We start from the raw sequence: 21,008 nt of genomic DNA on the forward strand, positions 1-21,008 counted from the left end.
TTCCTGGTACGTGAGATCGTCAATTGCATTGAGAGGGGATTATCAAATACACGGAAAATCGGCATATAACGGGTTTAGTTGGATTATAAAGGAGTTGCTTAAAAACTTAATAGGTTGGCCGGCAACTCTTGCCAGTCTTAGGAGAGGAAAATAAATAAGGCAAAAGAAAAAAGGAAAATAAGAAATAATAAATAGAAAATTCAATTTCTTTTATAAAAAAAAATATCCATTTGTACTATAATTTTATTAAAAAATCATGAAGAAACAAGGTTCCATAAATTAAATTAAAATCGAAACAATGGAGCAATATGGATCCAGAAATTTGCATTATTATGTATAAACAGATAGTGAACGAGCTAACGGATCAATTCAGATGTGACTATTTATGAACGGGTTGGATCCGCCCCTTTGACATGTCGACCTACCGGCCACGGCCAGTCAATGAACCACTTGAAACGCAAAAAAGCTCGTCGCCGTTGTGTTAGCGACGAACTCTCGCTCGCTCGCTGGCAGTAGCAATTCTTCAACTCTCTAAGAATTCGTTTCAAGTGGGCAGCTTCATCTTCGCACTGGTTCCTCCCCCCCGCGGAATCGAACTGATCGAAGAGCTCTTCCCTCCGGAATGGAAGAGAAACGCCGCGACGCCGGAACCCTACCGGCGGGGGTCGCCACCTCCGAGCCTCAGTCGGCGGATTCCGCCTCGACGCGCCGCCGAGCGGGAGCTCAGAAGAGAAAAGCCAGCGCCCTCAACGCCTCGGGCTCTTCATCCGCGCCGTCCAAGCGAGTCACTCGCGAGAAGAGCTCCATTTCCCACGCCCAGATCCACAACGGACCACTGACCAGAGCTCGCCAGGGCCCCGGTGGTCTCGCCTCCGCTTCCCTGGCTGCCTTGAAAAGCGAGGAGAAGAAGGCGGCACAGGAGGTTTTGGAGGCTGAGGAGGCGAGAAGGGCGAGCGAACAGTGGGAGGCTCTGGAGGCGGCCATCGAAGCTGATTTTGAGGCGGTTAGATCTCGAAATGCTGATGTTCACGTAGTTCCTAACCATTGTGGTGAGTTCAGTTCAGATGATTTAGTTCTGCCCAAGATGTGTTATTCGGCATATATAGACGTAATTCTTACTAGGTGGATGGGTGATTACTTTTGAGGAGTGGAATGCGTGCATCTGAATTCAACTTACGTTTATAAGTTTAGTTCATCTGAATTCTCGTGTCTTATGTTCTTTCATGTGTTTACAAGTTGCCCTTTGCAATTAGTAGTTCAATGGAGATATATTTTCTTCCTCACTCTCTCTCTTTATATCTAATTTATTATTCAGATGCATTGCCCTAAGACTGTTCTTCGTTCGCCTAGCCCTTCCTTCTTCTTCACGAGATACTCCAACTAGTACATTCTTTCTGATTCGGATCATATATTTCATCCTCGGGCCTCCCCATCATCTTGATTCAAACATGTTGGATGCGATTTGTAGTGCAGTGTTGAGCATTTTTGAGCCACTCTCTGCAACACTATTTTGGAATGTAGCAGAGCCCTCTTGATGAGATCTTATGTTCCTTCAAATCTTTAAGGTGAAAACTGTTCATGGTGTTTCTGCAAGTTTGGAGAATGAGTGATAATGTGCTACTTTTTGAGGTCATATTGTTGCATTGAGCTCTTCCCTTTAGAATTTGTTTAGTCAACCATTTCTTTGGGTTGTATAGGTTGGTTTTCATGGACAAAAGTTCATCCTCTTGAGGAGCGTGCGTTAGCTTCCTTTTTCAATGGGAAATCTCAAAGTCGAACACATGGTATGTACTTGGAGATACGCAATAAAATTATGAAGAAGTTCCGTGCCAACCCAAAATCGTTGATTGAACTGAAGGACCTGGAAGATCTTGAAGTGGGAGACTTGGAAGCTAGGCAGGAAGTTTTTGAGTTTCTGGATTACTGGGGTTTGATTAATTTCCATCCCTTCCTACCATCTGACTCATTGAAGACTGATGCTGATGTCATTGGAATTGCAAAGGAGGATCCTTTGGTAGAAAAATTATACCGCTTTGAGGCAACACAACCATGTCTTCCTATCGCCCCGAGAAACAACCAAGCTGCTCCACCTATGCCATCCGGGTTATTTTCAGAATCTGCAATTGCTGAAGATTTAGTAAAACCAGAAGGGCCATCTGTGGAGTACCACTGCAATTCTTGTTCCGCTGATTGCTCTCGGAAGCGTTACCACTGTCAAAAGCAGGTAAATAGCGAATGGAGGGTTTGGTGCATGTATATGTTCCTTTCCACTGAATCTTTAGCCAGAGGATGGTAGCTGTCACTTTTGTCTTGTCTAATGTTATGGGTTCTCTATTCTCTGCTTACCCATTCGTATCCCTTTACCTGCTTTGGTATATGTTGCCCCCTGAAAACTGCCACTGCTGCAGCTTCTTTGTCCCAAACTTTGGTTCTTCTACATCTTGCATTACAAAAATTGACGCACTTATTCAATTAAAAAATAACACATAATCTGCTAAAGATACCATAGGAATTGATCTAGTATTAAATGTTGAAAAATCTTTGACACAGTAAATGGGTGAGCGAGAGAGAGAGAGAGAGAGAGAGAGAGAGAGAGAGAGAGAGAGAGAGAGAGAGTTAGTATTAGGGTTTTCTTTTTACTATTTGTAGAAGTCACACATGGGTGATGCTTGAGCGTGTTACCCACCAATCAAAGACCAGATTGGAGGCATCACAATTCCTCCAACTAGGTCGGAGGGAAGAAGTTGAAAATATCTGCAATTACTATCACAATAAAATAACGCCACCCATGCTGGTTACTGATTGTAAATCTGCTCTATTGATATATCTTGTGGCTACTGATCTCGGTACATAGGTTCATGCATTAGATTGAATGACACAGCGAACTGACTGAGCTTCGCCCTCATGTATCATGGGGGGAGAGATGGTCTATTATCTTGTTGCCAGTCTATAGCCTGTATAGCATACTTAAAATATGGTCTTGGCTTGTCTGAGTTCGGGCTGGAATATTTGGTTTTTGCTGCATGGCAAATTTTCCGGAACTTGCTTCATTATCTGTGTGGTCTAATGATATAAAAGTCTGTTTTTCACTTTTTTGGAGTTATTTCTTTTGGATAGACATCAGAAAATTATCAATAAACAGGACTCACATCTAATGAAAAGCAAAATTTGCAACTTACAACAGCAGTGCCTTGAACGTGCCTCGACAAACTCTGGGAACTCTTCTGCAACTTAAATAATATTGATGTGGAATGGGAACTCTGTTGACTACTAACTTATTTTAGCTTTCGCTTTACATGTTTATCTTTACATTATTCTCAATGATTATGCTTTTATATGGCAGGCAGACTTTGATTTATGCACTGACTGCTTTAATAGTGGTAAGTTTGGGTCAGGCATGTCTTCGTCAGACTTCATTCTTATGGAACCTGCTGAGTTACATGGTGTAATTGGTGGAAATTGGACTGATCAGGAGACACTGCTTCTCCTGGAAGCATTGGAACTTTACAAAGAAAACTGGAGCGAGATTGCTGAGCATGTAGCAACAAAATCAAAAGCTCAGTGCATATTGCACTTTCTTCAAATGCCAATTCAGGATGCTTTTCTTGATTGTGATGATGATGTTGATGCGACTTCTAAGGAAAATACAGATCTTACTACGACAAATGATGATGTACCTATTAGTAGAGATACCCCAGAAAGGACTGAAGGTAAGACTGATCCGGTTGAGGATCAGCCCCAGACTTCACCTATGGATATATCCAAAGCAGAAGATACTCATGAAGGGACAGTTGATGAGAAAACTTCAACTCAAGAAGAAGCTAATAAATCAAAGGTTGCTCAGGATATTCCACAGCTTGAAGACACAGAAGTGGAAGTTAAGGACATACAGGAAAATCTTGCTTTGAAGGCTCTTAGAGAAGCGTTTGAAGCACTTGGATATTCTTCAACCCCTGAAAGTTCTCTTTCATTTGCTGAAGTGGGAAATCCTGTCATGGCCCTGGTATGTTGGAGTCTATGTTTCTAAGATTTGGAATATCTATGGGTTCTGAATGATTCTGAAGCAAAAATGGCTTTAGATTTCATTTTTAGGTTGACTGGATTGTGCCCGAATTTTGAATATGTGAAGTGAAAATGACTTTTGATTTAGTTATTAGGTTTGCAAATCATTGCAATGAACCTGTAGTGTGTTGGAACTTTGAAGACAACAGACAGAGGGGAGGGCATTAAGAGTTCTACGAGGCTATTAGGTGTGAGACAATACGTTGAATCTCATCTTATATTCTGGAATGTTCTTGAAAATATGAGGGCGAAGGTTGCCAGGACGAGTGCCTCCAGTGCAACTTGGCATTTCTCTTAATGCAAAACCATTATTTATCTCTCCTGTTCTTCCTCTTTCTTGGCTTCTGGTCTTGTGATAATTTGTAGCCGATTTTACCTGACGTCTTCCTCTACTTTAGCAGCAAGATGTTTGTGGCCTGCTTCATCTTATAGATGCAGTGTCAGGTGATGAATTTTCTGTGTTGACTTTGTCAACAATGACGCCTTTGAAGTGTCTACTGTTTACATGTTATGCCAAGAAGGGGGAGTTGGGAGCTGGGTCTGCTTTCTTTAAATATGTAGTCTGTTATATACTTGTGTTCATTTATTGTCTCTTCATGGTGCGTGGCTGTGTCTGCTGCTTTTTCTTTAATTGCATAATAGTTTCAGTTGGAAAGAAGTGTATGGTCAGCATAGTGCTAGAAACTGATTAAATCACACATTTTAGGCTGAGTGATGTACAGGAGAATGTGTACAGCGTTCTGAATCCCAAATTTTGTTTCTTTTTCTTTTTGGCATCCCATACCTTCAATCTCTTGTTTCTGGATTAGCCAACATCTTGTTTACAGAACTTAAACAGGTTGTTGTATGAGTTGGTTTGTCTTGTTACGTTGTGTATTCCAGATATTACAGGCAATTGCCTATCCAGTACCCAATAATGAGAAAACAATTGCTCCTTGCTTGCATTCTCGACATGATTAATGGCCCCACAAAATTCTTGATTCCTTTCTGCTTCGGCAATTTTTTTGTTACATTGCTCCTCAAATGTTTTCTAAATCTTCTCGGAATTAAAGCAGCTCAGTAATGTATACCCTGTTTCTGTCATTTCTATAGCACCGGAATGTTTTATGACCTTATTCTGCTTTCATCTTTTGATCTTGAGCAACTTGCAATTTACTCAGAGGCCTGATGAATGAAAAATGATGTGGCTTTCCTTTTCCAGGCTGGATTCCTGGCACGATTGGTAGGATCTGATGTTGCAGCTGCCTCTGCACATAGATCTCTAAAATCAGTTTCTGGCAGTTCTCCTGGCTTGCAATTGGTTATGAGACACTGCTTCATTTTGGAAGAGCCACCAGATCATGAGGAGCTGGCAGGTTCTCAGAGGTAGGTAGTATGTGAGGAAAGCTGTTTTCTGTTATGGGATTTTTGTTTCTTGTTTGTGTCTGATCATCGTGAGATGTGTGCAGACTTGTAAAAGAAACGGGCGATGTCGCTCCTGAGAATGATACACATAAGGAGCAGAAAGAGGATATGATCCTTTCAATCACCAGTGAGGAGGGTCTAAATAATGGTGAGAAATGTGAAAACAATGATCATCCTGCTGCAGAAGATAATGTAGAAGCTGCAAAAGAGCTAGATTCTACAGTGCAGCAAGTCAAACATAGTGACCTTAATGTGGACTCCTCTGATCTGCCGAAGAACTCTGAATCAGGTGTCATGAAGGATTCAAATGACTTGGCATCAGATAAAGAGCTTCCGCCCAGTTCTGCACCATCACAAGAGAATGATAAATGTGGAGATCCTTCTCATTCTCCAAATGTGGACTTGGTTAACGATTCCGTACCTTCAGAGATGGCTGCGCAGCCAGAATCTAGTTCAGCTGGAGTAACTTCATCATCTCAAGAGGTATCTAGGAGTAATGACGTGGGACATGAACATCCGATAAGTAATGATGATGGGCGCCCTGTTACATCAAATGAGATTGAGCAGCTGGATAAATCTGCAGCCACTGAGTCATCCCTTCCTAAGGATAAAACAAAGGATCTTTCTGATTCTGAGACCACTGGAACTAAGCAGTCACATTCTGTGGTGGAAATTGGATCAAGTATCTCTCTCTCTCTCTCTCTCTCTCTCTCTCTCTCTCTCTCTCTCACGCCCACACGCATCTATTCTTGCTGCATAAAGCGGGAAAGCCAGAATCATTTTCCAATGTTAAGATTTGATGGAATGGGTGGACTGGGGAAAGTGGTCTATTCTCTTATGGGCTATCATGTAGCTACTTATAATATTCCTTTTGAGGATGATTGTTCAACATGCTTGTGAATTTGACTATAAAAGTTGTAGAATGAGTAGAATTAAAAAGTCAATCATCATTTTTAGTAAGGAACGGAACTAGTGGATTTTTTAGCAATTCCTATTGGAGATGCAGAATGCTTTTATTTAGTCATTGTGCATCTTTCTTCTTATTTCAGCAACTGAGGATCTACTTAAAGACGGTAAAAAAGGGGACCATGAGCATGCAGCAACAAAATATGACTCTATGGACAAACTAAAACGTGCTGCAGCTTCTGCTCTTTCAGCAGCTGCAGTGAAGGCAAAACTTCTCGCAGACCGCGAGGTAGATCAAATCCGACACCTTGCTATATTATTGGCAGAAAAGCAGGTATTTCCATACTCCATAAGAGTTAATAAGGTGTAGCCTACTGCAATTTGCCAAGGCTTCTCTTTCTAACTGTTCCTTGATGAAATAGTTGCATAAAGTGGAGATGAAGCTGGCGTTTTACAATGAAGTAGAGAACGTGACGATGAGAGTGAGAGAACAATTGGAGAGGGCAAGACAGAGGTTGTACCACGAGAGAGCGCAGATAATTGCAGCTCGGCTAGGTTATTCAGGTTCCTCATCTAGACCAAACCCGGCGTCGCTGCCTACCAGTAGAATTCCCATGAATATGGTAAACCTGGCTCCAAGGGCCCCAACAAGCATGCCTTCCCAAAGACCGCCTCTTCTGAGACCGTCGGGAAACGTGGCTCCCAACTCTTCTAACCCATTTGTATCCACATCAACTGCAGGAGGTTGAATTTATCAGGATGTAAACGTGCTCCGAGGAGACCGAATTATTCTCAATGAAAGTTTATGTGAATGTGATTACGTTCTCGCAATTAATCTCCTTCCATGAGATCAAGCGAGGAAATATCCGTGTCTACCTCCTTTGGCTACAGTTCCTTTTCCTGTATTTTTCTTGATTTATGGGTTACATCCATCTGAATCTGAGATGTGAACGTTGTTGAAGCCTTCGACCAAAAACAAAAAAAAAAATCGTTGTTGTAGTCATGTACCTAGACCATTATAGTAGTAGGGCTGCAAAACTATGTGCTATGTGAGAAATCAATCAGTATCTGTATTATATAGCATGTGTCACCATCTCAAGAACTCTCCGCCCATTTTCTTTCCTCTGGACAACTCTCTCTTAACTCCACTTTTTCCTCTCTTTCTCCAACTGTTTTTATTTGTACTATCATAAAATGTTGTCGTTATGATAAGCTCGCATTGACTGCAATATGATTAAAAAGCTTGACGTGCATTAGGTCTAAGTTCACAGGAAAAAATCTATCAATAAGTAATTTCGTTTGTTTATTCAACACTCTGAAAACCTCTACGTGACTATGGATTTGCTTTCATTCACGTAATTTGTTGTCATAATGTCTTGGTGATCAATACCGTATTTAGTTTGTATGTAGAGGTGTTCTGTATATCTTTCACATTGATTGATTCTAAAGTAAAAGTAGGCAAATATAAGATATTTGGAAGATACGTTAGAAACTATTGGATGTCTTAAATAACAACATGGAATATGACACCTCGAGTTTGACTTTCCAAATCATGTTCCGACATTGGGCAACGGAGAAGGTACTGCGGGGCAACGGTTGCTCCAACAGAAAAAATAAGTGGCCAAGGCAACGAGAACGACAACGAACTAATGCTTGGGAATTCCAGGTTGGACCTTAAGGATCCGACCCAACAGTTGCCTAATGTCAAAACGTTCGGCTAGAATTGCTTCTGCATGCCGAATGAAGAAGGCGCGGAGGGGGGGAAGAAAAGGGGGTGTCGGGTGCGCGATGTGGAGATGTGTGAAGTTAGCACGAAAATAGCAAACACCTCAAGGCCAAGATCGTCCCTTTTCCAAGGAGTTGAGGAGACCGAGAGAAACAAACGCCGGGTTCCCCTTTCCGTTGAAGAGACTCCAGCCAAGCATTGCCCTTTTGCCTCTCTTTTCACTCCTTTTGAGGATTTTCTGTGACAGGTACTCTCTCCAACCTGTTCATTTACTGTAATTCCACGGTTTCTTTCTTCTGTTTTTGTTGTTGTTGTTGTGTTGGAATGGCTAGGGGATTCATATTCACGTCTCCAGGATCCTAGAGACCAGTTCCTGCGTGTTCATCTCTCCTTCATTTTTCACCAGGACTCATCGCTCGGAGGAAGGAGGAGGAGTCGCGGTCTCCACGGTTATCTTGACCAGAGTCTCCTCCCGATGGCTTCCCCTCCACCTTCGCCGCCCCCGCCATCATCGTCATCGTCTTCTCCCCCGCCTCCACCCTCGTCATCACCCCCACCACCCTCGGGGGCCTCGTCTCCACCTCCCCCCGGCGATTCAAACTCTTCGCCCCCTCCCCCGAAAGACTCGAAATCATCTCCACCGCCTCCTAAATCATCCAATTCTCCTCCCTCCCCATCTGATGATGGCGACTCATCCTCCCCGCCACCGCCGCCGCCTCCTCCACCGCCACCCCCACCTCCACCCCCGCCTCCTCCTCCGCGACGGTCATTAGCACCACCATCGCGCCACACACCATCGTCGAATTCCCCGTCTGACTCCTCGAGCTCCAGCTCATCATCGTCTCCCAATGTACCCCTCATTGTGGGATTAGCAGTTGGAGGAGGATTGTTGCTACTAGTCCTGATTGCCATCTTCTGGTCATGCACTAGAAAGAAGAGGAGACCGCACGATCAAATGAACTATTATAGGGACCACTCCAACGGATCCAAATGTAAGATCACTCTTCTAACCAAATCACAACTTTGTTTCTCACCTCTTCATTGCCCTCAAATGCTTTTAAGTTTCCCAAGTTATGAAATACATTCCTCACTTTTGGCACCATTCCAAAACAGTTAGTGACTATTACAGTGGCCCTCAGCATCAACAGGCGAATTGGCATAACAGTCAGCCCATGGAACACATGGTCAAGGTACCTCCACCTCCTGGGGCTATGAACGCGGGGTATGGCGGTTGGTCGCATCCGCCACCGCCGTTAAGCAGTGGCCAGCCGAGCTCGGAATTTTCCGGCCCGCATGGCCCGCCATTGCCGCCACCTCCTCCATCCTTTGCACTAGGGTTCACGCAGAGTACCTTCACGTATGATGAATTAGCGGCTGCGACTAGAGGGTTCTCACAGGCGAACTTGTTGGGACAAGGTGGGTATGGCTACGTGCACAAAGGGGTCTTGCCCAATGGGAAGGAGATAGCGGCAAAGTCGCTGAAGAGTGGTAGCGGGCAAGGCGACCGTGAGTTCCAGGCGGAGGTCGAGATCATCAGCCGCGTGCATCATCGCCACCTCGTGTCTCTAGTGGGCTATTGCATCGCGGAGAGCCAAAGGATATTGATTTATGAGTTTGTGCCCAACAACACCCTTGAATATCATCTCCATGGTATGTTCCACAAATTTCTACACCAGTGCTAATGCACTGATAGTGTATTTGGATGTTAGAATTTAAAGCATAATTGATGAGTTTCATTGATCTGTTGCTTGACTACAAACTATATAGGGAAGGATCGACCCGTCATGGACTGGCCGATCAGGCTTAGAATAGCATTGGGTGCAGCCAGAGGACTTGCTTACCTACATGAAGATTGTAAGTTTGCTTGATAGTTAAACGCAGAAATTGACTCTCTTCACGCTCTCTTCCTCGGTAGTGTTTAACTTGTCCAACTGATATTAATTAGGTCACCCTAAAATCATTCACCGGGACATCAAAGCTGCGAACATACTTCTCGATTTCAACTTTGAAGCCAAGGTAGGAACAATGGTTGCTCAACTTGAATTTCATGTCGTTGAACCAGTATGAAGGTGGTATATTGTCCTTCAGCTTGAGGCCGTCAGTCTGATGATCTCACACCTTGCTTGCTTTAGGTATCTGATTTCGGCCTTGCGAAGCTATCTACGGACAATCATACTCACGTGTCGACACGGGTCATGGGTACATTTGGGTGAGAATAAGATTAATCTATGTTAGGGCAACATCTACTTTGTTTGATTGATGATTACTGATAAACTCAACTGATGTATGTTGGGAGATCAATCGATCTATGTATTCTTTTTACTGAATAGTCTACTAATACAGATATTTAGCTCCGGAGTATGCAGCGAGCGGCAAGCTGACCGATAAATCTGATGTCTTCTCTTTCGGAGTGATGCTCTTGGAGCTAATAACTGGGAAACGCCCCGTCGAGACCGATATGGACGACAGCCTCGTGGATTGGGTTTGCAACCCTCTCGCTTCATTGGCTTAATGAGCTCTCATATGGAATGTGTTTGCTTATATGTGAGACTGAATTTGACAAGTTTTCTTGCATTTCTACATGACCAGGCAACACCGATCATCACAACCGCTCTGGCTGAGGGAGATTACAGTGAGCTGGTGGATCCACGTTTGCAGGACAACTATGTCCCTCAGGAGATGGCGCGCATGGTTGCTTGTGCCGGCGCATGCATTAGACGTTCTTCTAAGAGAAGACCCAGAATGATTCAGGTAACTACATAAGAACAACCGTTAATCCGAGCTTATTGCCTAAAGATTAAACCGGCAGAAATACTTTGAATATGTCGAACCATGTGTACCGATGATGACAATGTCAAACATGCTATTAAGAAACCGTGAAGCTAAGGGAACTTATATTGGAAACAGATTGTTCGTGCACTCGAAGGCGACCTATCATTAGACGAAGTGCACGAGTGGGCGAAGCAAAACAGCAGCTCGACTTTCGGAGGCGGCAGCATGGGATCGGGTTCCTCTATTTCGGGCATGAAAACGTTTAGAGAAGGCACTCCTAACGGCGAAGTAGATGTCAGCAGTGATTACGGACAAAGCCCTTCCAGTTCTTCGACCGGCAACGATTCACGTGAGATGAGCAAGACTGGGAACTTGTGAGCGAGGTCGATCTTGTTTCGAGCATCTCTCGATGTGGTAGACTCGGAAATGTGAATGTTGCATTTGTCTTCGAATCCCGAGAAGTTCTTTGATCAATGCCAAAATCTGAGTCTTTTTCGCTTCTTCTTCGCAAGTGATTTACATCCCATTTCGAAAGCGCTTTCTGGTATTGTCGTAGATCTCGTTTGTAAATCGGTGTCTTGTAGGACGACATACAGTTCGGGTTTGTATGGTGTCACCGACCTCTTCATGTATTTACGGGTTTGCGATGCAGTAACCCCTACCATGCAGCCCTGGGAAGAGGTCTTGATATTGGGTGAGACACTCTTCAGTAAACTCATGTGAAAATACAGAAATTAAACCTCACATTTTACCCGATTACCACTTAACTACCTTCGTTTTGCCTTGGGATACCACTGTTTGCACATTTACATTAATCATCTTTATTTGCCATTATCTTGGCAAAAATGTCCATCTTCAAGTTCTGAATTCCTCCCATCTACCTCAAAATGAGTTTGCAAGGAGTGACGATTTAGTCTTTTCATTATCGAGTTTTGTTTAGAAGAATTTAAATGATATTTGAAACGGCAATTGTACTCGTATTGAAATGGTCATAAATGAACATTTATATCATGAATGAGAAAGATTTACTCCTTTTTGGATCTCCTTTGCCCCGAATTGCGAACTTCTTCCCGGAGAAAGGTCCATACGCAACAATCTCGTCTTTCTTGCGGATCACAATTTCACAAGCAACCCTTTTAGCATAGCAATGTGATTGACACAAATCCACATTCGCCAATTTTCACGTTTGGATCGGATCATGTTCTCATGTCGTGTTTTGAATTATCACACACACACGTTGCACAAAAACAAATATATATAGTCAATGAAGCCACCTTTTCGGATATCTCCGGTTTGACCTGTCAAACGGGGTGGGTTGGACGGATAAAATGATCGGACCCGGATTGAGCTATTTAACCCGTTTTGACTTTTCATGCAATACAATCTTAGCGATTCACACCCAATATGATCCATATTGCTTAAACACTATCATGTTTAACCAAATCTTGGAAAATTTATTTACTATGTATTTTTTAAAATATATTACTAAAATACTATGAACAATTTTCTTGTGATTTCTTAAAAGAATTCTGAATTTTATTTTTGTTATTTCCTTTTTCTTTTACCTTTTTTTCTCCTAAGTTTGGCGAGGTGTCGAGCCGGACTTTGTAGGAAAAATAAGGGAAATAGAAATTCAAAACAAGATAAAAGATTATAAAAAAAATGAGAAAGTTACAATGTTGAGAAAAATGACATGTTGTTTTTTTTTTTTTTTTTGGTAAGGGAAATGACATGTTGTTGTGATCCACTTAAACAATTTATGATCCATTTAGCTATTAGGTAACTCGTTTATGATACGCTTAAGTTTATTTTTAAAAATTTATGACATGTAAGTTTTTTTTTTTTTTCATCGAACATGACATGTAAGTTGAAATATGAATTTTACACCCATTTTGTCATCATTGTTGCCGGTTAGTATTCTGAAGTGAACTTTCTTTAGAAACGAAAGAAAAGGAATCGGTTTATATCGTTTGCCTTACCAAAGATTAAAGAAAACCTCAATCACTCGAGTGCGTTTTGAGCCGAAGCCCACTAAACCGGAGCTGGGGCAGTTCGTCTTCGAGCCTGTTCAAAATCTTCATAAGCTAACTGCGCCTCTCTCTCGCTCTCGCTCTCGCGTTTCGCTCAGATCTGTTTCTCTCTCTTCGGCGATGGCTCAACCTTTCGTGAAGAAGGACGATGACCGCGATGAAGAAGGTAAGCTTGTCGACCGTACTGTTTCTGATCCGAATTGCCTTTCCCTCGAGCGTTGGTTGTGCTTGCGAGAATCGCTTTCTGGCTGTCTTCTAGATCCGCCTTCTATTGAGACGCGTGTTTTGGCGGAGGGTTCGGTTTGATGAGCTACCGGAGTCATGGCTGCTGATCTGATGGATCTTCGTCGATCCGATTAGTATTTGTTGCGAGTTCCTTGCTTTAGGCCATTCGTTTTGTAGAAGTTACCGGTCAGGTGGTTGAAGATTGTTCGGATCACTGTTGATTCAATTGGAATTCATCGTGGAATCCTCACGGAAGAACTGGGACTTCATATCCGTCCTTCGTTGATTGGACTACTTTTCTCTTTTCGGTGCATTTCTATTCCTCATTTCGGTGAGTTCTAGTGCTTTTTGACTGTGTTGCTTGAATGTGATGCAGCTGAATACTCTCCATTTTTCGGGATTGAGAAAGGAGCTGTTCTTCAGGAAGCGAGGGTTTTCCATGATCCCCAGCTAGATCCGAGGAGATGCTCTCAGGTCAAGCCCAACCTGCCTTATTTCCGTGTTTGCAGTTGTATCTGTCCTTGTTCATAGTGTGGAGGCTAACTGTTGTGGCCCTTTTTCTCCCAAATTTCAGGTCATCACAAAGCTTCTATATCTACTGAACCAAGGGGAAACATTCACGAAGGTCAGATTCTTCTGTGTTGTTTGATATTGATTTTTCAGGACTTTGAAGTTTCCTGCATTGGGTGTTTGTACGCTCATTCTCATCTTATTGATGGGTTGAATTATTCTTCTCTGTTAAAATTTGGATTTAATATGCAGGTAGAAGCCACAGAAGTATTTTTCGCTGTCACGAAACTTTTCCAATCGAGAGATATTGGATTGAGGAGAATGGTTTATCTGATGATCAAGGAGATCTCTCCTTCTTCTGATGAGGTGCCATGATTGAATTATTATAATTCAGCAGGCCTTTGTTGACTGCCATGATATCATCCTGCGCAGTATTACTAACTTGCTCATGCTATTTTTTGTCGTAGGTCATCATGGTGACAAGCTCTCTTATGAAAGACATGACTAGCAGGACTGATGTGTACCGAGCCAATGCTATTCGTGTTCTATGTCAGATCACAGATGGAACCCTTCTAGCCCAGATTGAGCGGTACTTGAAACAAGCAATAGTTGATAAGAATCCTGTGGTTGCTAGTGCAGCTTTAGTCAGTGGGATCCATATACTTCAGGTTCTTGCTGATGTTATCTTGTTACTGATCATACTTATATATGTCGTGTTCTGCACATATACACCAACAAGAATACATGTTTTCACATTTTTATTACAAGAGAAGTGCCCAATTAGCAATTATTTTGCTTCTATAGACAAATCCTGAGATTGTGAAAAGGTGGAGTAATGAAGTTCAAGAAGCTGTCCAATCAAGGGCCGCCCTTGTACAGTTCCACGCCTTGGCTTTGCTTCATCAGGTATGCTAGATGCTCATTCCTGGTTGCGATATCCAATTTGATGGATGGTTTTTTTTTTTATTATGCAGATTTGGATTTTCACTAGTTGTATGAGCAAATAGAACCTGTTGGATGTCTCTGTAGTGTTTGTTCCTCTAGGGTGGAAGTGAATGTCTGCAACATCTGATTAGGCATGCTGCCTTTTGACACCTTCTTCTTAATAACTTCTTTTCTGTGTTGCTATTGAAAACCGGAAGATAACTCATTTTCAGAAGCCTGATCAGCTATCGAGCAATCTGATTCCTTAAGCTGATTTTCTTTCAGAGTAGGAGTAGCTAGTGTTATGAATGCTGGCAGCTAAGTGTATTGTCTTCGTTCATTTTTCTGTTTTGCTTGGGCGCATCTTGTTTCCTCATTTTCTATTCAGGATTTTCCCTTTACTAAGATATTCCTGTAAAAAGCCAAAAATCCACAGAAAGTCTTTTGGCCTGCCATGTTTCATCCCTTCATATATTTACTTCGAAACTAATGTTATGAGTAGCCACCATAAAACTAAATTTAGTCATTTCCGCATTGAAGGAGGTTGGCATGCTTAAGTCTCCATTAGGCAGATCCGCAAACCGCAATGGACCACTTTTTCAGCTTTTGATCGTGTAAAAGTAGCTATTGCCTTTTGTTGTGGGCACAACATAACCTAAGGACTAATATGACTATAGCTTACGCAAGGGATTGTGTGGGAAATAGATGAGGGACAAAAAAGGTTGGGGTATAAATGAAAGGGAAAAAGCCACCAAAACCCTAAATTATGCCCACTATGGCACATTTATCCCAAACTTTTTTTGGTTACACAAAAAACCCTAAACTTGTACTCATGTAACACATTTATCCCAAATTTATACTAGTGTGACATATTTGCCACAAACTTTTTCTTGTGACACAAAAACCGTAAGTTTGTATTCATGTGACACATCTACCTTAAAATTTTAGGTAAATTTGTCACATGCCTACAAGTTTAGGGTTTTTTGTGTTACAAAAAATAGTTTAGGGTAAATATGTCACACAGGTATAAGTATAGGGTTTATGGTGTCACAAAAAAAAAAAAGTGGGGTAAATGTGTCACACGGGTACAAGTTTAGTATTTTTGGTGTCACAAAAAAAAGGTTGGGGTAAATGTGTCATAGTGATTATAGTTTAGGGTTTTTGGTGGTTTTATCCCTAAATAACAATTTTACTTTAAATTGATAGGCAAGTGACTGGTGCAATAAAACTGGGTTGTTCTTATTAATTTTGTGTAGTCTGTAACATAGTTAGGAGCACGAAACCTCCCGCAGTTGTTTTAATTGTGTCCTCTTTGTAGTTTCGTATGGAAACAAAGATGTTGATCTTCTCATTCGATTTGTTTTATAGCCTGTCCTACTTTTGGCTTTTGAATTTGTTACCATGAAGATTCTAAAAGAGTATCCCTGAGAGTGGAGAAAATATGGACCAAATATATGCTGTGCATTGATGAGTATCTCTCCTAGATTTGATAGTTGCTCGAATGTTTTTCAGTTTACATTTTCCTATAACTGGCAGATTCGGCAGAATGACAGACTTGCTGTTAGCAAGTTAGTCACCAGCTTGACTAGGGGTACTGTTCGCTCTCCTCTGGCGCAATGCCTGTTAGTTCGTTATGCAAGTCAGGTATGTCCCCTGATAAGACATAGAAGTATTGTTCTGGGGTCCCGTCATTATCTTACGGACAATACTATGACAGGTTATTCGTGAGTCAGCCAATAACTTCCAAACAGGAGAAAGGCCATTTTATGATTATCTTGAAAGCTGTCTTCGCCATAAGGCTGAAATGGTGATTTTGGAGGCTGCAAGAGCAATTACGGAGCTTAGTGGTGTGACAAACCGTGAATTGACTCCTGCAATTACCGTCCTCCAGCTTTTTTTAAGTTCTTCCAAGCCAGTTTTGAGATTTGCAGCTGTGCGTACCTTGAACAAGGTATGGCGTGGTTTCCTTTGTGCTCCAAAAAGTCCTCTTCCTTGTCATAACTTTCTTAAGCATGGGATTTTCAACTTTTATGAAGTAAAGAGAGAAAATTTACAAGCGACCAACCTTACCAAATAAAAAATAAAAAAAAAAAATTTACAAGCGACCAATAATGCTTTTATGAAAAACAAGAAATAATTAACTAGACATTAATATGGCAGGGTGCCCCCATAGTACGATGTAAAGAAAAAGGAGATGTTGATAACAAGGTTATTGAGTAACTTTTTTGTGATTGTATTGCTGGAAGGTCCTACGTATCCAAAACTTGAGGACACATTTAACATGAGGAAATGGATGAGGTAGAAGCCGGATAAAGGAATGGAATGGAAAAAGATTTGATGAAATGAAATGGCTATTCCAATTCGGTGTTTGATTGTGATGGAGAAATGACGTGGGGATTCAATAGAATCAATATCAAAATTTCCAATACCTTGATTGGAAGGAGTGTGAAAGAGAAAAAAACCATGGCTAGATTAGGAAATAGCTTATTATTGTCTTTTGTGCTAGCAAGCATAAATTCCATTGGTTAAGCAATGCTCATTCTTGTACAGATGTCCTTAACTTCCAAAGCACTTACTAAAGGCAGGAGAAGTAATAGAAGTTGGGATGGCTTTCCAGCACCCATTTATTCTGGCAAACACTGCTAAATTTGTCTTTACCTATTAAAACTGGACTCTTCTTTTGAGGCCAATCTACTTGTCTAGGACACACACATCACTTATATGGGTTTTGTCATGATAATTTTCGCTTTATATATTCAATCGATATTTCGAAACAAGACTGTTACACATGCGAAGGAAAGCTACATAATGTCCTAAAGACTGCTTATCTAGATACATTGCATTACTTCCCCATGCAGTTCTGATTGACTTTTGCTTTTCTATAAGTGGTTTGAATATGGTAGAACTTTTCTGCAGGTGGCAATGACCCATCCTATGGCTGTCACTAACTGCAACATAGATATGGAGAGTTTAATTTCTGACCAGAACCGAAGCATTGCCACACTTGCAATCACCACGCTTCTGAAGACTGGAAATGAATCGAGTGTTGATCGTCTGATGAAACAGATCACAAATTTTATGTCAGACATTGCTGATGAATTCAAAATTGTTGTGGTTGAAGCCATAAGATCATTGTGCATGAAATTTCCCTTGAAGTATAGATCCTTGTGAGTAACATCTTCCACCCTTCTTCCTTTCCCAACAATTGAATTAGGTCTCACCACACATTTTCGCTTTCAATATTCATATGTAACGAATAAACTAATGGCTTTTTCTTCTGGTGCTTTATGTTGACAGGATGAACTTCCTAAGTAATATACTCAGGGAAGAAGGTGGATTTGAGTATAAAAAGGCAATTGTCGATTCAATTGTGATACTCATAAGAGATATACAAGAGGCAAAAGAAATTGGGTTGCTTCATCTATGTGAATTCATTGAAGACTGTGAATTTACTTACCTCTCGACACAGGTGTCAATCAGCATTTATTTTTTGTGCTAAGGCATTATGGTCTTTCCCTTGTTTTGTAAGTTGTGTCGAAATTGAATCTTCTTATTCATGCAATTGTTAGATTCTTCATTTCCTGGGGATTGAAGGGCCAAAAACCTCGGATCCTAGCAAATTTATTAGGTACATCTATAATCGTGTACATCTCGAGAATGCAACTGTTCGTGCCTGTGCTGTAAGCACATTGGCTAAGTTTGGTGCTATGGTTGATTCATTGAAGGTGCAGTGAACTTCTTTCTTCTCCTCATGGTTGGTTTTCTTATTTGGGATCTTGGACTGCTCTATTTAACATTGTAAATTTTTTACTGCAGCCTCGCGTTCTTGTCCTGTTGAGGCGTTGTCTTTTTGACAGTGACGATGAGGTACGTTTTCTGAGTATTTGCTCCCTTCATCCTTGCACCCTTAGTTGGAAATTCTTTATATTTGAGGTCCCTTTTTCCATTGAGAAACGTGTTACTTGGAAACTTAAATATAATTTTGTCTTCCTTTTAAGGTTCGTGATAGGGCTACACTATACTTGAATACACTTGGAGGTGATGGTCCAGTTGTTGAAACTGATAATGACGTGAAAGGGTTCCTTTTTGGCTCACTAGACGTTCCGCTTGTCAACTTAGAAACAAGTCTGAGAAATTATGTAAGTTGGACATGCCCCTCTTACTTTTGCCAGCTGTTAAATGTCAACTCAAGGTGTATTTTGAACACAGGAGCCATCAGATCAGCCTTTTGATATTGATTCTGTACCCAAGGAGATAAAGGCTCAGCCACTTGCTGAAAAGAAAGCACCAGGGAAAAAGCCTATTGGTCTTGGTGCTCCTCCCACTGCCCCTTCTGCTGCTGTCGATCCTTACGACAGGCTGCTCTCTTCAATTCCTGAATTTGCTAGCTACGGCGAACTCTTTAAGGTTCTTTGGAAGTTCTTTGAAGCATTCAAGTGTTATAACTAAAAATCTTGAGAATAAAATTAACATGCAATGCTGTTCTCTGTTGCCAGTCATCTGCCCCAGTTGAACTGACGGAAGCAGAAACCGAGTATGCCGTTAATGTTGTTAAGCACATTTTTGATCACTATGTCGTATTCCAGTACAACTGCACAAATACTATCCCGGAGCAATTACTGGAGAATGTAATGTTCAGCATGTTACGGCCTCTCTTATGTTTCCAGCACTGCTCAAGACTGACTGTGATTATGACCTATTTTTCCTTCACACATGGCAGGTCACAGTTGTTGTAGATGCCTCAGAAGCAGAGGAATTCTCTGAAGTTGCATCCAAGCCACTAAAATCTCTTCCTTATGATTCACCTGGACAGACCTTTGTGGCATTTGAAAAGCCAGATGGAGTTCCTGCTGTAGGAAAATTCTCTAATGTGTTGAAGTTCATCGTTAAAGAGGTATAGGTTCTGCAAAAACATTGTCCTGGACAGGGATACACTAAAAGATTTTTACCAGTTCTATTGAATGCATGAGGACAGTGAAAATTGAACATAGGTAGATATCCTTCATAGAAAACTGTTTGAACTTGTTTTAGCTGTCATCTTTTCAGAGATCCTTGCATACATGGTTCTTTATAGTTTTGTTGTCAACTCGTGTTAGACTATCTGCTCTTGGAAAGCGATATTACGTTACAGAAAAGGATGCTGCTGGCCGCTTTTTATTTGTTACTCGTAGAAAGCTCTCAGCCAAAAGCTTATTAATCTTTGGGTGCGACAGTTTTCAGTTCTTGTTGCCAAAGATAAAGCGAGGGTGAGTGTTTGAGGACCCTTTTCCTTCGTCATTATGGAATCTTGATTTTGAATCAGGTGGATCCAGCTAGTGGTGAGGCAGAGGAAGATGGTGTAGAAGATGAATATCAGCTGGAGGACCTTGAGGTTGTTGCAGCAGATTACATGCAAAAAGTTGGGGTGTCCAATTTCCGTAATGCATGGGAAGGCATGGACCCAGAGTGTGAACAGGTAGATGAATACGGCCTGGGCCCAAGGGAAAGTCTTGCTGAGGCTGTGAATGCCGTCATCGGCCTTCTTGGAATGCAGCCATGTGAGGTACTACTTCTACCCCATTTTAACCTGTGAAAGGCAATGCTGGTGAGTTTGGAGGAATCTACTTGTACTAGTAAGGAACTTGTCCTAGATTTAGAGATGTGGATGTCTGTCAAAAAAATTTGTCCTAGATTTAGAGATGTGAAAACATTGCGTTCACTATCCATAAAAAGACAATTGCAATAAAAAGGCTTAATTTTAGGCTTGCACAGGGAGTTCACTCTAGGCTTGCATTCTTCGTCTCTAAGTGGACTTAATTAGTGTTTTTTCCCCTTGTTTTAGGGCACCGAGGCCGTCCCAAGCAATTCTAGGTCACATACGTGCCTGTTGTCTGGTGTATTTATCGGCAACGTGAAGGTTCTTGTGCGATTATCGTTCGGAATCAGTGGTCATAATGAGGTTGCAATGAAATTAGCGGTCAGGTCCGAGGATGAAAATGTCAGCAAGACCATTCACGAGATCGTGGCGAGCGGCTAGTATACTATTGTGGGGGTACTTTTTGTCAGATATTCAACCCTTGAGATTTTGTACATCGAAAGAGACTACACTACAGGTGGACGGAGGCACATCGGTAAAGTCTAATTCGAGGGAGGTAAAACAGATGCTCGGAGCAGTTATGTCAGCGTTTGATTATTCATGCGGAATGCAACGCGATCTGAGCTATTAGCTAAGGCTTAATGTTTTACCAACTGGTAGTCTTTGCCTTTCTTTACTCGATTCAGATTCTTTGGTTTAATTTCCTCGCCGGGTATTTTCCTTCCCGTGGCCTACTTCTGTTTGCAGTTGGGAGAAGTGAATCCTGTTTAATCTCATTTTCTCGCGGTGGGGCAATGACTAAGGCTAATCTCTGGCACGGTAGGTCCCATTTGTTGGTTGACCCGTCACATCATGGACCTGGGCTGGGCTGGCC

The 21,008-nt window shown here is 41.7% G+C and overlaps 4 protein-coding genes across 6 annotated transcripts in view; all 4 read left to right on the forward strand.

The window, feature by feature from the left end:
• The window catches only part of LOC115735585 (DNA repair protein REV1), an 870,695-nt gene that overhangs the window by 754,398 nt on the left and 95,289 nt on the right, over nucleotides 1-21,008 (forward strand). The window lies entirely within an intron of this gene.
• On the forward strand, nucleotides 404-7,203 carry LOC115735946 (SWI/SNF complex subunit SWI3D). 2 transcript variants are annotated; one of them, XM_030667417.2, is made up of 7 exons: nucleotides 404-1,049; nucleotides 1,698-2,224; nucleotides 3,344-4,003; nucleotides 5,264-5,427; nucleotides 5,511-6,148; nucleotides 6,516-6,706; nucleotides 6,795-7,203. In XM_030667417.2, exons 1-7 carry the CDS (start codon nucleotides 623-625, stop codon nucleotides 7,119-7,121), a joined length of 2,934 nt encoding a protein of 977 aa, XP_030523277.1. In that variant the 5' UTR covers nucleotides 404-622; the 3' UTR covers nucleotides 7,122-7,203. The 2 variants fall into 2 exon arrangements, with proteins under 2 accessions (XP_030523277.1, XP_048128871.1); XM_048272914.1 differs by having other exon boundaries at nucleotides 6,537-6,706.
• LOC115735748 (proline-rich receptor-like protein kinase PERK7) lies at nucleotides 8,030-11,466 on the forward strand. Its single transcript, XM_030667143.2, has 8 exons — nucleotides 8,030-9,090; nucleotides 9,212-9,748; nucleotides 9,866-9,952; nucleotides 10,044-10,114; nucleotides 10,231-10,307; nucleotides 10,442-10,580; nucleotides 10,688-10,849; nucleotides 11,006-11,466. The coding sequence occupies exons 1-8, from the start codon at nucleotides 8,574-8,576 to the stop codon at nucleotides 11,246-11,248; spliced, it is 1,833 nt and encodes a 610-aa protein (XP_030523003.1). The 5' UTR covers nucleotides 8,030-8,573; the 3' UTR covers nucleotides 11,249-11,466.
• LOC115735947 (coatomer subunit gamma) lies at nucleotides 12,908-20,932 on the forward strand. Its single transcript, XM_030667418.2, has 18 exons — nucleotides 12,908-13,066; nucleotides 13,502-13,599; nucleotides 13,700-13,750; nucleotides 13,888-14,001; nucleotides 14,103-14,303; nucleotides 14,440-14,541; nucleotides 16,096-16,203; nucleotides 16,277-16,510; nucleotides 17,476-17,726; nucleotides 17,857-18,028; nucleotides 18,129-18,284; nucleotides 18,376-18,426; nucleotides 18,558-18,698; nucleotides 18,769-18,966; nucleotides 19,056-19,187; nucleotides 19,280-19,453; nucleotides 19,862-20,101; nucleotides 20,381-20,932. The coding sequence occupies exons 1-18, from the start codon at nucleotides 13,021-13,023 to the stop codon at nucleotides 20,573-20,575; spliced, it is 2,664 nt and encodes an 887-aa protein (XP_030523278.1). The 5' UTR covers nucleotides 12,908-13,020; the 3' UTR covers nucleotides 20,576-20,932.

The sequence above is a fragment of the Rhodamnia argentea genome, chromosome 11 (assembly GCF_020921035.1).
Source record: "Rhodamnia argentea isolate NSW1041297 chromosome 11, ASM2092103v1, whole genome shotgun sequence".
Taxonomy (NCBI): domain Eukaryota; kingdom Viridiplantae; phylum Streptophyta; class Magnoliopsida; order Myrtales; family Myrtaceae; genus Rhodamnia; species Rhodamnia argentea.

Coding starts and splice junctions, on each gene's coding strand:
- LOC115735946 (XM_030667417.2), top strand. CDS start 623: ATGGAAGAGAAACGCCGCGACGCCGGAACCCTACCGGCGGGGGTCGCC. Junction 2,225..3,343: donor GTTACCACTGTCAAAAGCAG/GTAAATAGCGAA, acceptor TTTATATGGCAG/GCAGACTTTGATTTATGCAC. Junction 4,004..5,263: donor GAAATCCTGTCATGGCCCTG/GTATGTTGGAGT, acceptor TTCCTTTTCCAG/GCTGGATTCCTGGCACGATT.
- LOC115735748 (XM_030667143.2), top strand. CDS start 8,574: ATGGCTTCCCCTCCACCTTCGCCGCCCCCGCCATCATCGTCATCGTCT. Junction 9,953..10,043: donor TGCTTACCTACATGAAGATT/GTAAGTTTGCTT, acceptor GATATTAATTAG/GTCACCCTAAAATCATTCAC. Junction 10,581..10,687: donor ACGACAGCCTCGTGGATTGG/GTTTGCAACCCT, acceptor CTACATGACCAG/GCAACACCGATCATCACAAC.
- LOC115735947 (XM_030667418.2), top strand. CDS start 13,021: ATGGCTCAACCTTTCGTGAAGAAGGACGATGACCGCGATGAAGAAG. Junction 18,285..18,375: donor CTATGGTTGATTCATTGAAG/GTGCAGTGAACT, acceptor TTTTTACTGCAG/CCTCGCGTTCTTGTCCTGTT. Junction 19,454..19,861: donor TGAAGTTCATCGTTAAAGAG/GTATAGGTTCTG, acceptor ATTTTGAATCAG/GTGGATCCAGCTAGTGGTGA.